The sequence below is a fragment of the Nerophis ophidion genome, linkage group LG02 (genome assembly GCF_033978795.1).
Source record: "Nerophis ophidion isolate RoL-2023_Sa linkage group LG02, RoL_Noph_v1.0, whole genome shotgun sequence".
NCBI classification, from domain to species: domain Eukaryota; kingdom Metazoa; phylum Chordata; class Actinopteri; order Syngnathiformes; family Syngnathidae; genus Nerophis; species Nerophis ophidion.
In genome coordinates, this window is record NC_084612.1 from 46,360,794 (window position 1) to 46,375,047 (window position 14,254).

At 44.4% G+C, this 14,254-nt stretch overlaps 1 protein-coding gene across 1 annotated transcript; it reads left to right on the forward strand.

The window, feature by feature from the left end:
* Positions 1-6,799: 6,799 nt before the first annotated feature.
* Positions 6,800-13,974, forward strand: LOC133541573 (adenosine receptor A1-like). The gene is made up of 2 exons (XM_061885054.1): positions 6,800-7,275; positions 12,739-13,974. Exons 1-2 carry the CDS (start codon positions 6,920-6,922, stop codon positions 13,388-13,390), a joined length of 1,008 nt encoding a protein of 335 aa, XP_061741038.1. The 5' UTR covers positions 6,800-6,919; the 3' UTR covers positions 13,391-13,974.
* Positions 13,975-14,254: the final 280 nt, after the last annotated feature.

Consider the following 14,254-nt stretch of genomic DNA (forward strand, 5'->3'; position numbering starts at 1 on the left):
TCCTGGTTGTTGTTAATAAATGGCTTTCACTTTGTATAGTAGAGTTTTAACTTGCACTTACAGATGTAGCGACCAACTGTAGTTACTGACAGTGGTTTTATGAAGTGTTCCTGAGCCCATGTGGTGATATCCTTTACACACTGATGTCGGTTTTTGATGCAGTACCGCCTGAGGAATCAAAGGTCTGTAATATCATCGCTTACGTGCAGTGATTTCTCCAGATTCTCTGAACCTTTTGATGATTTTACGGACCGTAGATGGTAAAATCCCTAAATTCCTTGCAATAGCTCGTTGAGAATATTTGGGTGTCCCACGATTCGATTCAATATCGATTTTTGGGGTCACGATTCGATTCAAAATCGATTTTTTTTTCTATTCAACACGATTCTCGATTCAAAAACGATTTTTTCCCGATTCAAAAGGATTCTCTATTCATTCAATAGATAGGATTTCAGCAGGATCTACCCCAGTCTGCTGACATGCAAGCAAAGTAGTAGATTTTTTTTAAAAAGCTTTTATAATTGCAAATGACAATGTTTTATCAACTGATTGCAATAATGTATATTTGTTTTAACTATTAAATGAACCCAAAATATGACTTATTTTATCTTTGTGAAAATATTTGACACAGTGTGTTGTCAAGCTTATGAGATGCGATGCAAGTGTAAGCCTCTGTTGTCATGCTCCGCTACTTGGATCATGGCATATTCTGGTTTTGTTCTGTTATTTTGTCTTCCTTAGTTCCTGTTGGCACTTCCTGTTTTGTTCTGTTGTCATAGTTACGTATTAGTGTCCCCTGCCTTGTGTTTTTGACGCGAACCTGCCTTCTAATTTTTGTCCAAATTTAATTAAGCCTGCCCTTTTTTGTCATTCGTCCTCGCAGTCTAATTTGCTGTCCAATGCAACAGGTGACGTTGCTATCCCCGCTTGTGGTAAAGACTTTGTATTCGTTAGCTTCCACGCTATTCCTGTGTTTGTTTACCTAGCTCACATGCTAGGGCTTTCAGTTATTTCTAGCTCCCACGCTAGTTCTGATGGTTTTGTCTCTAGTGCCTTTGTGCAAGTGTCTCAGGTACTGCAGCCGTGACGTCACTCCCCTGACATCTCCTGAGGATAGTGGAAACCAGGATTTTTTTTCAAAGAATTCACTCCCTCATTCATCCACACAGGACTTAAATGACACTATCGGACTACTTAAGGACATTTGTTTTCAGTCTCAGTTTTCTCAAATCCCGCCACCTGTGACTTTGGCTCCACCCCCAGTGAGTTTTGCTCCCAACCTGTCCACCTTTTTCTTGACTCACCTCCACCCACCCCTAGTGTCATTTTCAGACCACGGGGAGCGCGTCTGGCATCCGCTTTTTGAGGGGGGCTAGTGCTGGTAGCTGTGGTACGGAGATAGCACAGCTGCGCCCAGCCAAGCCGCAACCTCTAACTAGACCTCCTCCAGCGGTATTCCAGAGTGCCAAACCGCCACCTCCTCCTAGGCCGCCTCCACCAGTTCCACGGCTAGCTGCACCTGTAGCTAGCGCTAACCCTAGCCCTAGTCTGATTTGTAGTCCGACTCCTGGTCCGGCTCGTGGTCAGGCTCGTGGTACGACTCGTGGTCCGAGGCCGAGTCCGGGTCCGAGTCCGATTTGTAGCCAAAGTCCTAGCCCAAGTCTTAGTCACAGTTGTAGTCACAGTCGTAGTCACAGTCGTAGTCACAGTCCTATTCCTAGCCATAGTCATAGTTCGAGTCCTGGTCCTAGTTTTAGTCCTAGTCTTAGTCTTAGTCCGAGTCTTAGTCAGAGTCCAAGTCATAGTTCATGTCCAGGTCTGGATCCCACTCCAGCACCTGACTCTATGCTGGATCCCACTCCAGCACCGGACTCTATGCTGGATCCCACTCCAGCACCTGACACTATGCTGGAGTCCTCGTCACAGTCCTAGTCACAGTCCTAGTCCTAGCCATAGTCATAGTTCGAGTCCTGGTCCTAGTTTTAGTCCTAGTCTTAGTCTTGGTCTGAGTCTTAGTCAGTGTCCGAGTCATAGTCCAAGTCCAGGTCTGGATCCCACTCCAGCACCTGACTCCATGCTGGATCCCACTCCAGCACCGGAATCTATGCTGGATCCCACTCCAGCACCTGACACTATGCTGGATTCCTGTCCAGTACCTGCTCCTCGCCTGGCACCAGTGCCTGCACCCCGGCTGGCACCAGTGCCTGCTCCTCGGCTGACGCGCCAAGCTCCAGCGCCGGCTTTGTCTGCTGCTCCAGCGCCGGCTTCATCTCCTGCGTCAACGCTGGCTTCGTCTGCTGCACTCGGCGCCTGCTTTGGCTGCAGCACCCGCACCGGTTTCGTCTGCGGTACCAGCGTCGTCTTCGTCTGCTGCACTAGCGCCGGCTTCGTCTGCTGCATCAGCACCGGCTTCGTCTGCAGCTTCCAAGCCAGCCATGACGACGCCGCCGATGCACCCACCTCCTCGTCGGCCACTGATGTGGCCCTGCCCTGGTCGTCCTCCTCGCCGGGTGCATCCTCCTCCCCACCGGCCATGGATGTGGCCCTCTTCAAGGTCGCCCGTCAAGACTTTTGCGGCAGCGGCGTTCCATCCACCGCCGCCACCTGACTTGTCCTCGGTGGATTCGGGGCAACACGACCTGGCGACCCTCCACCATATCCCCCCTCCGCACTCCCTTCACTCCTGAACTTTCTTTTTTTTGTATTTTTTGGGGCCATCTGGTATCTGTCCCTTAAGGGAGGGCTTATGTCGTGGTCCGCTACTTGGATCATGGAATATTCTGGTTTTGTTCTGTTATTTTGTCTTCCTTAGTTCCTGGTGGCACTGCCTGTTTTGTTCTGTTGTCATAGTTACGTATTAGTGTCACCTGCCTTGTGTTTTTGACGCGCACCTGCCTCCTAATTTCTGTCCATATTTAAGCCTGCCCTTTTTTGTCATTCGTCCTCGCAGTCTAAATTGCTGTCCAGTGCAACAGGTGACGTTGTTATCCCCGCTTGTGGTAAAGACTTTGTATTCGTTAGTTTCCACGCTATTCCTGTGTTTGTTTACCTAGCTCACAGGCTAGCGCTTTCAGTTTTTTCTAGCTCGCACGCTAGTTCTGTTGGTTTTGTCTCTAGTGCCTTTGTGCAAGTGTTTTCTGTTCCTAGTCTGTTTTGTAATATAAATAAAAAATAATTTCTTACCTTCCCGCTGTGTCCATTCCGCCTGCATCAACGAGAGAACGCAACCGCATAGCCACAATGCCAGATAAGCGTCGCAACTGTGACACTATTGTTCTATTTATTTATTTATTTATTTATAAATGTCTAATGATAATGTCCATGAGGGATTTTTAATCACTGCTATGCTGAAATTATAACTAATATTAATACTGTTGTTGATAATATTCATTTTTGTTTCATTACTTTTCGTTTGTTCTTTGTCAAGTTTGTGTCTCCTCTCAATTTATCTGTTTATTGCAGTTCTGAGTGTTGCTGGGTCAGGTTTGGTTTTGGAATTGGATTGCATTGTTATGGTATTGCTGTGTATTGTTTTGTTGGATTGATAAAAAAAAATAAAAAAATCGATTTTTAAAAAAATGAGAATCTATTCGGAATCGCACAACGTGAGAATCGCAATTCGAATTCAAATGGATTTTTTCCCACACCCCTAATATATATATATATGTGTTTTTTTTTACATATATATGTATGTATATATATATATATATATATATATATATATATATATATATATATATATATATATATATATATATATATATATATATATATATATATATATATATATGAGTTGGGAAATTGTGTTAGATGTAAATATGAATGGAATACAATGATTTTCAAATCGTTTTCAACCCATATTCAATTGAATGCACTACAAAGACAAGATATTTGATGTTCAAACTCATAAACTTGTTTTTTTTTTGCAAATAATAATTAACTTACGATTTCATGGCTGCAACACGTGCCAAAGTAGTTGGGAAAGGGCATGTTCACCACTGTGTTACATCACCTTTTCTTTTAACAACACTCAATAAACGTTTAGGAACTGAGGAAACTAATTGTTGAAGCTTTGAAAGTGGAATTCATTCCCATTCTTGTTTTATGTAGAGCTTCAGTCGTTCAACAGTCCGGGGTCCCCGTTGTCATATTTTCCGCTTCATAATACGCCACATATTTTCGATGGGAGACAGGTCTGGACTGCAGGCGGGCCAGGAAAGTACCCGCACTCTTTTTTTACGAAGCCACGCTGTTGTAATCATGTGCTGAATATGGATTGGCATTGTCTTGATGAAATAAGCAGGGGCGTCCATGAAAAAGACGGCGCTTAGATGGCAGCATATGTTGTTCCAAAACCTGTATGTACCTTTCAGCATTAATGGTGCCTTCACAGATGTGTAAGTTACCCATGCCTTGGGCACTAATGCACCCCCATACCATCACAGATGCTGGCTTTTGAACTTTCGTCGATAACAGTCTGGATGGTTCGCTTCCCCTTTGGTCCGGATGACACGATGTCGAATATTTCCAAAAACAATTTGAAATGTGGACTCGTCAGACCACATAACTCTTTTCCACTTTGCATCAGTCCATCTTAGATGATCTCCAGTTCAGAGAAGCCGGTGGCGTTTCTAGATATTGTTGATAAATTGTTGATAAATGACAGTGGTTTTCTGAAGTGTTCCTGAGCCCATGTGGTAAAATCCTTTAGAGATTGATGTCGGTTTTTGATACAGGGCCGTCTGACGGATTGAAGGTCACGGTCATTCGCTTACGTTGAGTGATTTCTCCAGATTCTCTGAACCCTTTGATTATATTATGGACCGCAGATGTTGAAATCCCTAAATTTCTTGCAATTACACTTTGAGAAACGTTGTTCTTAAACTGTTTGACTATTTGCTCACGCAGTTGTGGACAAAGGGGTGTACCTCGCCCCATCCTTTCTTGTGAGTGACTGAGCATATATATATGTGTGTATATATATATATATATATACATACATGTACAAACGTTTGTACATATGTGTTGGCCCTGCGATGAGGTGGCGACTTGTCCAGGGTGTACACCGCCTTCCGCCCGATTGTAGCTGAGATAGGCACCAGCGCCCCCCGCGACCCCAAAGGGAATAAGTGGTAGAAAATGGATGGATGGATGTTCATAAACTGTTTGACTATTTGCTCATGCAGATGTGGACAAAGGGGTGTACCTCGCCCCATCCTTTCTTGTGAATGACTGAGCATTTTTTTGGGAAGCTGTTTTTATACCCAATCATGGCACCCACCTGTTCCCAATTAGTCTGCACACCTGTGGGATGTTCCAAATAAGTGTTTGATGAGCATTCCTCAACTTTATCCGTATTCAATGCAACTCATATTCAGACGGGGTTTCCATATGAGTATATACTATATACAGGACTGTCTCAGAAAATTTGAATATTGTGATAAAGTCCTTTATTTTCTGTAATGCAACTAAAAACATGAAAATGTCATACATTCTGGATTCATTCCACATCAACTGAAATATTGCAAGCCTTTTATTATTTCAATATTGCTGATTATGGCATACAGCCTAAGAAAACTCAAAAATCCTATCTCAAAAAATTTGAATATTTCCTCAGACCAAGTAAAAAAATAATATTTATAACAGCAAAACCAAATCAAACATTTGAAAATGTCAATTAATGCACTCAGTACTTAATAGGGAACTATTTTGCACGGATTACTGCATCAATACGGCGTGGCATGGAGGCATTCGGCCTGTGGCATTGCTGAGGTGTTATGGATGCCCAAGATGCTTCAATAATGCCTCATTTGCATAATTGGGCCTGGTTTCTTTCAGTTTCTTCTTCACAATAACCCACAACATCTCTATAAGGTTCAGGTCAAGGGAGTTGGCAGGCCAATGGAGGACAGTAATGCCATGGTCAGTACACCAGGTACTGGTGGTTTTGGCACTGTGGACAGGTGCCAGATCATGCTGGAAAATTAAATTATCATCTCCATAGAGCTTTTCAACAGATACAGCTTCAATAGCCGAATTCCCATGGTCAAGCCACTCCTGAACTCTAGACAACGGAAATTCCCTCAGTCAGCAATGGTTTGGGGAGCCATGTCAGCTGCTGGTTTTGGTGCACTGTGTTTCATCAAGTCCCTAACTGAATCCAGAATGTTTGACATTTTCATGTTTTTAGTTGCATTACGGAAAATAAAGGACTTCATCACAATATTCTAATTTTCTGAGACAGTCCTATATATATATATATATATATATATATATATATATATATATATATATATATATATATATATATATATATATATATATATATACACATTATATATACAAACGTTTGTACTTATGTGTTGGCCCTGCGATGAGGTGGCGACTTGTCCAGGGTGCACACCACCTTACGCCTGATTGTAGCTGAGATAGGCACCATCGCCCCCCGCGACCCCAAAGGGAATACGCAGTAGAAAATGGATGGGATGGATATATATATGATGGCTTGAACTACAGAAAAAAAAAGATTTATTTCACTCGAGTATCCTCCCAGTGACGTCTAATTAGCACTAATGCATCCTCTTCACTGGAAGCTGGTTATGTTTAAATCTCTGCCAACAGCATCCTCTCTGTAACACACACACGCACGCACACACACACACACACACACACACACACACACACACACACACACACACACACACACACACACAGAGCCCGGGGTGAACTACTACTGCAGGAAGAGAAGGTCCCTCCCCTTCATCATGTGCAGAGAAGAGAGTGAGGGATGTCTGAGATGACTTGATGCATTTAGCAAAAGCTGCTGAGGGTCCATCCAGCATCAGAAGCTGCTGAGGGTCCATCCAGCATGTGAAGAAGTTCCTTGGAGTGCGAGCGAGACGTGAGTTTGGTGTGCAGAATGTCTTCCTGTCCTGGCGTGAAAGAGCTGGGTCTGCCAAACACTCTCTACATCTCCATGGAGGTGATGGTGGCTCTGGCCGCCGTGCTGGGCAACATTTTGGTGGTGCTGGTGGTGTGGCTCAACCGGGCCCTGCGCAACACCACATTCTGCTTCATGGTGTCCCTGGCCCTGGCTGACATCTCGGTGGGGGGTTTGGTGATCCCCCTGGCCATCACCATCAGCCTGGACATCTGCACCCACTTCTACACCTGCCTCTTCCTCTGCTGCCTGGTGGTCGTCATCACGCAGAGCTCCATCCTCTCGCTGCTCGCCATCGCCGTTGACCGCTACCTGAGGGTCAAGATTCCCATCAGGTGAGCTTTGTCAGTGTCATGGGCGAGCTGGAGCCTACCCCAGGCTGCTCGGCATATCAACATATCCTTTGCTGCTCTGTTCTCAGGTAGAAAGGACATGGTGAGGACTATTGTTGAATCTCAATTTGAAATTAAAACCTTCAAATCTAAGTGTTAAATATAAACCCTTTAAATGAACAACTGTGTCCAACATTTGCATTTATATTTAAAATGCATATTTATATTTCACGTTTAATTGTATTATTTTTATTTAGAACTTGTGCTGAACATTTATATTTACCATTTATGACTAAGATACATATATATATTTAATGTTTATTTTCAAAATTTGTATTCAACATTTACATTTAACACTTGTATTTACCATTTAAATTCACCATTCATATTTAACAATCAAATTTAAAATAAACATACAAATCCAAAATTTATATTTAACATTTATATTTCAAGTTCAGATTCAACATTTATATTAAACATTTTAACATTCAGGCTCAACATTTAGATTTGACTTTTGGAATGTATATTAAACATTTAAATTTAACAGTTAGATTTAACAGTTAGATTCATATTCAAAGATTTAACATTTAGAATAATATTAAATATTTAGATTCAACATTTATAGTTGACATTTAGATTTCAATCAATCAATCAATGTTTATTTATAAAGCCCTAAAACACCAGTGTCTCAAAGGACTGTACAAACAACAACGACATCCTCGGTAGAGTCCACATAAGGGCAAGGAAAACTCACCCCAGTGGGAAGTCGGTGACAGTGACAATGATGACTATGAGAAACCTTGGAGAGGATCGCATATGTGGGCAACCCCCCCCACCCCCTAGGGGACCGAAAGCAATGTATGTCGAGCGGGTCTAACATGATATTGTGAAAGTCCAATCCATAGTGGATCTAACATAACCGTGAGAGTCCAGAAACGCATTCCCTGCGCCCGCCCATATCCAGCACAAAGTTTTTAGGACCGCGTTCCAGCACCCTAAATGGGCCATCGTAAGCGGTTGGAGGGGCGAACGGTGGGCGTTGTGACGTGCAAAGACAAAACGGGCAGATTTAAAGGCCTACTGAAACCCACTACTACCGACAACGCAGTCTGATAGTTTATATATCAATGATAAAATATTAACATTGCAACACATGCCAATACGGCCGGTTTAGTTTACTAAATTGCAATTTAAAATTTCCCGCGATGTGTCCTGTTGAAAACGTAGCGGAATGATGACGCTTATGTTGACGCGTGCACGTGACGTTATTGGTTGTAGCGGACATTTTATCCCAGCACCACTCACGGCTAAAAGTCGTCTGCTTAAATCGCATAATTACACAGTATTTTGGACATCTGTGTTGCTGAATCTTTTCCAATTTGTTCAATTAATAATGGAGACTATAAAGAAGAATGCTGTTGGTGGAAAGCGGTGTATTGCAGCTGCCTTTAGCAACCAAAACACAGCCGGTGTTTCTTTGTTTGTTGTGAAGTTTTAAAATGGAACAGAGCGGTCAAGCGAACATGTTTCTCTACTACATGTCAACCGGCAGGTTTCGGTGAGAAAATTGTGGTAATAAGTCGGCTCTTACCGGAGACATGAGCGGAACTTGCGTCCTCCTGCAGCAGCTGTCAAAGAGGCAGCTGCGACTTTCTTGGCTTCTCCATGGCTTCCATCAGAGACACTGGCGGTCACTACACCCCTCCGACTTTCAGGTATGACTATTTAATCTTACTAAAACACTAGTGAAACAATAAGCAGATAAAGGATTTTCCAGAATTATCCTAGTAAATGTGTCTAATAATATCTGAATCGCTCCCACTGCCGTCACTTTTTTTTTTCTTCTAGTGCTTCACTCTAGCTTTCCTCATCCACAAATCTTTCATCCTCGCTCAAATTAATGGGGAAATCGTCGGTTTCTCGGTCCGAATCGCTCTTGCTGCTGGTGGCTATGATTATAAACAATGTGAGGATGTGAGGAGCCCTACAACCCGTGACGTCACGCGCACATCGTCTGCTACTTCTGGTACAGGCAAGGCTTTTTTATTAGCGACCAAAAGTTGCGAACTTTATCGTTGATGTTCTCTACTAAATCCTTTCAGCAAAAAATATGGCAATATTGCAAAATGATCAAGTATGACACATAGAATGGACCTGTTATCCCCGTTTGAATAAGAAAATCTAATTTCAGTAGGCCTTTAAGCTCCGATGGCACCAACGACTTAGGGAAACAGTGGTGGACCGGGCCGGGAGCCCAGGACCCCCTCGACAAAAAGGGAAACGATCACGGGGCACAACCCTCAGGTAAAAATTCCCCAGAACGCGGAGTGGTTGACCGAACACCAATTCAGCGGGGGCCGCTGCGAGATCCTCTTCAGGGGCTGACTGCAACCCGAGCATAACCCAAGGCAAACGGTCAACCCACTTGCTATCCACGAGCGCCGCACGCAGAGCTGTCTTAAGCGACCGGTGAAAACGTTCACATGAGCCGTTAGCTTGGGGATGGTAGGCTGTGCACCTGCAAACTCAAGGACTGCACCAACGCTGACCAAAGCTCCGACACAAACTGGGATCCCCTGTCCGAGGTGATATCGGACAGCGTGCCAAAACACGCAACACAGGCTGACAGAAACGCACGGGCCACGTCTACAGAGGCAGTGGAGGAAAGAGGAACCGCTTCTGGCCATCTGGTGGTACGATTACCATCGTTAGCAAGTGTGTATAACCCTGCAACGGAGGGTGGGGGCCAATAATGTCTATATGCGCGTGGTCAAACCGCCTGACCGGAGTCGGAAATGGTCCGAGGGCCGCTTTAGTGTGCCGGTGGACCTTGGCACGCTGACATGCCACGCATGCGGCTGCCCACTGCCTAACATCCTTCCTAAGGCCAGCCCAAACAAACTTGGCCCCAACCAACTTAACGGAAGCCCGAACGCCAGGGTGCGAAAGGGAGTGTATTGCGTCAAAAACCTGGCAGCGCCAATCTACAGAGGGCGGCCAGTGGACACATCGCAGAGGCGGGCGGCACCAACCTCCTAAACCACCACCTCCTTGAGCACAAGCGCTGTACCCTCAGTTTTGAGTGCGCGGATGCCGGGGTCGTCGGGCTGGTCAGCGGCCATTCCCAAAAAATCTAAACCGAGCTGCACGGGGCACACGAGTACGCGTGAGAGACAGTCAGCCACAGGGTTGGCCTTACGGCCACATGCTGAATGTCCGTAGTGAACTCCGAGATGGACGACAAGTGACGCTGCTGACGGACTGACCAAGGCTCTGTGACCTTTGACATGGCAAACATCAGGGGTTTGTGGTCAACAAAAGCCGTGAAGGATCGACCCTCCAACAGAAAACCAAAATGGTGTGTTGCAAGATACAGTGCCAACAACTCTCGGTCAAATACACTGTACTTCCGCTCGTTATCTCGCAGTTTACGATTGAAGAACACAATGGGCGGCCACACATTCGCCACCCGCTGCTCAAGCACAGCACCCACGGCGACATCAGATGCATCCGTTGTCAAAGCCACGGGCGCCGCGGAAACAGGGTGGGCGAGAAGAGCGGCCCCTGCGAGCGCGGATTTAGCCCTCTGAAAAGCTTGGATTCGCTGGAAACGGGGTTTGTGTATATATATATATATATATATATATATATATATATATATATTCAGTATAGGTGTAATGTGATCAAACTTTCTTGTTCTTGTTCAAAGTCAAGCAGCCGCATTTTGTAGCAACTGTAATCTTTTAATGCTAGACATAGGAAGACCCCAAAAAATGGGTCACAGTAATGGAGACGAGACGTAACGAACTCATTAATAATCATCTCAGTGTCACTCGTGGACAAAATGGAACGTATTTTCGCGATATTACGGAGACAAAAGAAGGCCGTTTTCGTAACGCTCTTAATGTGTAACTCAAACATGAGAGTTGGGTCGAAGATAATACCCAGATTTTTTACCCGGTCGCCTTGTGTAATTGTTTGGTTGTCAACTGTTAATGTGGTATTATTAAATAGAGGTCGGTGTCTAGCAGGACCAATAATCAGCATTTCCGTTTTCTTGGCGTTGAGTTGCAAAAAGTTAGTGAACATCCATTGTTTAATTTCATTAAGACACGCCTCCAGTCGACTGCAATCCGGCGTGTTGGTCAGCTTTAGAGACATGTAGAGTTGGGTGTCATCAGCATAACAATGAAAGCTAACACCATATTTGCGTATGATGTCACCTAGCGGCAGCATTTAGATGCTGAAAAGTGCAAGGCCAAGAACCGAACCCTGGGGAACTCCACACGTTACCTTAACATAGTCCGAGGTCACATTGTTATGGGAGACGCACTGCACCCTGTCAGTAAGATAAGAGTTAAACCAAGACAAGGCTAAGTCTGACACACTAATACCTGTTTTGATATCCTTTAATAAAATATTAAGGTGGACGGTATAGAAGGCAGCGCTAAGATCAAGAAGCAGCAACATAAATGACGCATCAAAATCCATCGTTAGCGATTGATCATTAGTCATTTTTGCAAGGGCTGTCTCCGTAAAGTGATTTGCCCTAAAACCGGATTGAAAGGGTTCACATAGATTGTTAGACGCTAAGTGTTCATTTAGCTGCTGTGCAACAATTTTTTCGAGGATTTTCGAAATAAAGGGAAGGTGAGACACCGGTCAGTTGTTTACCATGAGGTCAGGATCAAGAGTAGGTCTTTTAAGGAGAGGATGAATAACCGCTTTTTTGAACGCTATGGGAACAGTGCCAGAGGATAGTGATAAGTTTAGAATATTTAGCACTGATGGACCTAATAATGCAAAAAGCTCCTTGATCAGTTTCCCAGGAAGTGGGTCAAGTAAACATATTGTGTTTTATCCCATTTACACGTTATAGGAGTTCCTCTAATGTTATTTCATCAAAAAGAGAGAGACTATTTTGGAGGGCAGTATCCGCCGTATATACAGTTGTATCTGTGTTATTAGAACCCAGTTGTAGCTGGGATGAGTTGTCTTTAATCTCCTTTCTAATGAGTTCAATTTTTTTCTTAAAGAAATTCATAAAGTCATCTGCCGAGTGGGTGGAACTACTGGGAGGAGTCCCTTGTTGGGTTAGCGATGCTACCGTACATACTTGGCTGCAATACAGAGGATCTTTGACTAGCATTGGTCATTAGAAACAGCAGCACATACAATATAGACGATCTTTGACTGGTGTGCTGGAGCGTTATTTACTGTCACAAAAGCAAACATAAGCTCTTCCAGCTGAGCTACGGAGGAGGTTCTTCTTCCTGTTGACGTCCTAAAAGGCAGCAAGTATCTTTGGCTACTTTGATGCTAATCAATGGACTGATAATTGCAGGATTTTAAGGAAATGCAAATGTCCGCCCACATAACTGATATAGGCAAAGTATGGTGAGGGAGGAGCTGTCACTTTGACATTGTTTTATATCTCCATGCTGATTGAAAAAGTTCGCCTTGCAGGTACAGCACCATCGTGACCCAGAAACGGGCTTACGTGGCTGTGGTTCTGTGCTGGATGGTCTCCTTCCTCACTGGCCTGGTGCCCATGATGGGATGGAACAACCGTCATGATCTGGACAAACTCAGCCACAACGACTCCATGGTGTGTAACTTCACCGACGTCATGACCATGGAGTACATGGTCTACTTCAACTTCTTTGGCTGTGTGGTGACGCCCCTGCTTATCATGATCGCCCTCTACGGAGAGCTCTTCCGAGTGATCTGCCGGCAGCTCAACCGACGTGCAGAGGCCACCTCGGACGACGAACGCTACTACAGGAAGGAGTTGAAGCTGGCCAAGTCATTGGCCTTGGTGGTGCTGCTGTTTGCGGTGTGCTGGCTGCCGCTGCACATCATGAACTGCGTGGTCCTGTTCTACGGGGAAGGTTTCATACCTCAGCCGGCCATCAACGTGGGCATTTTTATGTCCCACGTCAACTCGGCCCTCAACCCCTTGGTCTACGCCTTCCGGATTAAAAGCTTCCGGGTCACGCTCCTGGAGATCACCAGGCGGTGCACGTCCTGCAAAGCCAGGGAGCGCAGTCTATACCCCTGCAGTATGCCGGCGCTAACTGAGAAAGTGCCGCATGATCCGACAGAAAGTGCCAAGTGAGGCCTTGGTGGACTTTTTCAGACCAGAGATTTTCAACTCTTGGCCTTCGGGACTGAAGTTCACAGAGCTCTTCCGTCATATAGAAGATTTTTGACTTCCATTTTGTCAGTAGGTCCTGTCAAGTCTTTGTCCTGATCTTCAACTGGTCTTAACATACTGCCAAGGTTTCCATTCATGACTCCCATTTGTTGAGGTGAAAGTTTTAAAATGTGACAGTCTTGAGTTGACATTGTAAACAAAATGAAAATAAAAGTTCAGCCTTCGGTCCTTACAAATATGTGAAATAGTTCTGTTTTGTTACACTTTGAACTTAAAGCCATCCATACATTTTATTGTTTTCATTTATCAGCTCCAAAGAATTTCTTCCTGCAACTACAAAGCCCAAAATCAGTGAAGTTGTCATGTTGTGTAAATGGTAAATAAAAAGAGAATACAATGATTTTCAAATCCTTTTCAACTTACCCTATTTCCTTGAATTCCCACCGGGCATATAGTATGCACCTGCCTAGAATTACTGCCGGGTCAAACTCGCTTCGCAAAATAATTAGCACATGCTTAGTATTACCGCCGAGTCAAACTCGTGATGTCACGAGTGACACTTCCCCTGTTATCATTTTCAAAATGGAGGAGGCTGATTTCAATACCGGTAATTTGAAATCACATAAAAGGAAGAAGATTAATAGCTATTCGGTAGGATTTAAGGTCCAAGCTATTTAATACTAGTATGCTAAAAAGAACAGTAAGCAGCTATGTTTTATTAATATACCTGTGGAGTAGACAGTCCATCAGACAGGCAGGGCGCGCTGGAGCCTGGCCCAGGATGGCAGCGAGGAGACGGCGAGCGAGCGGAGAGGAGGAGCGGAA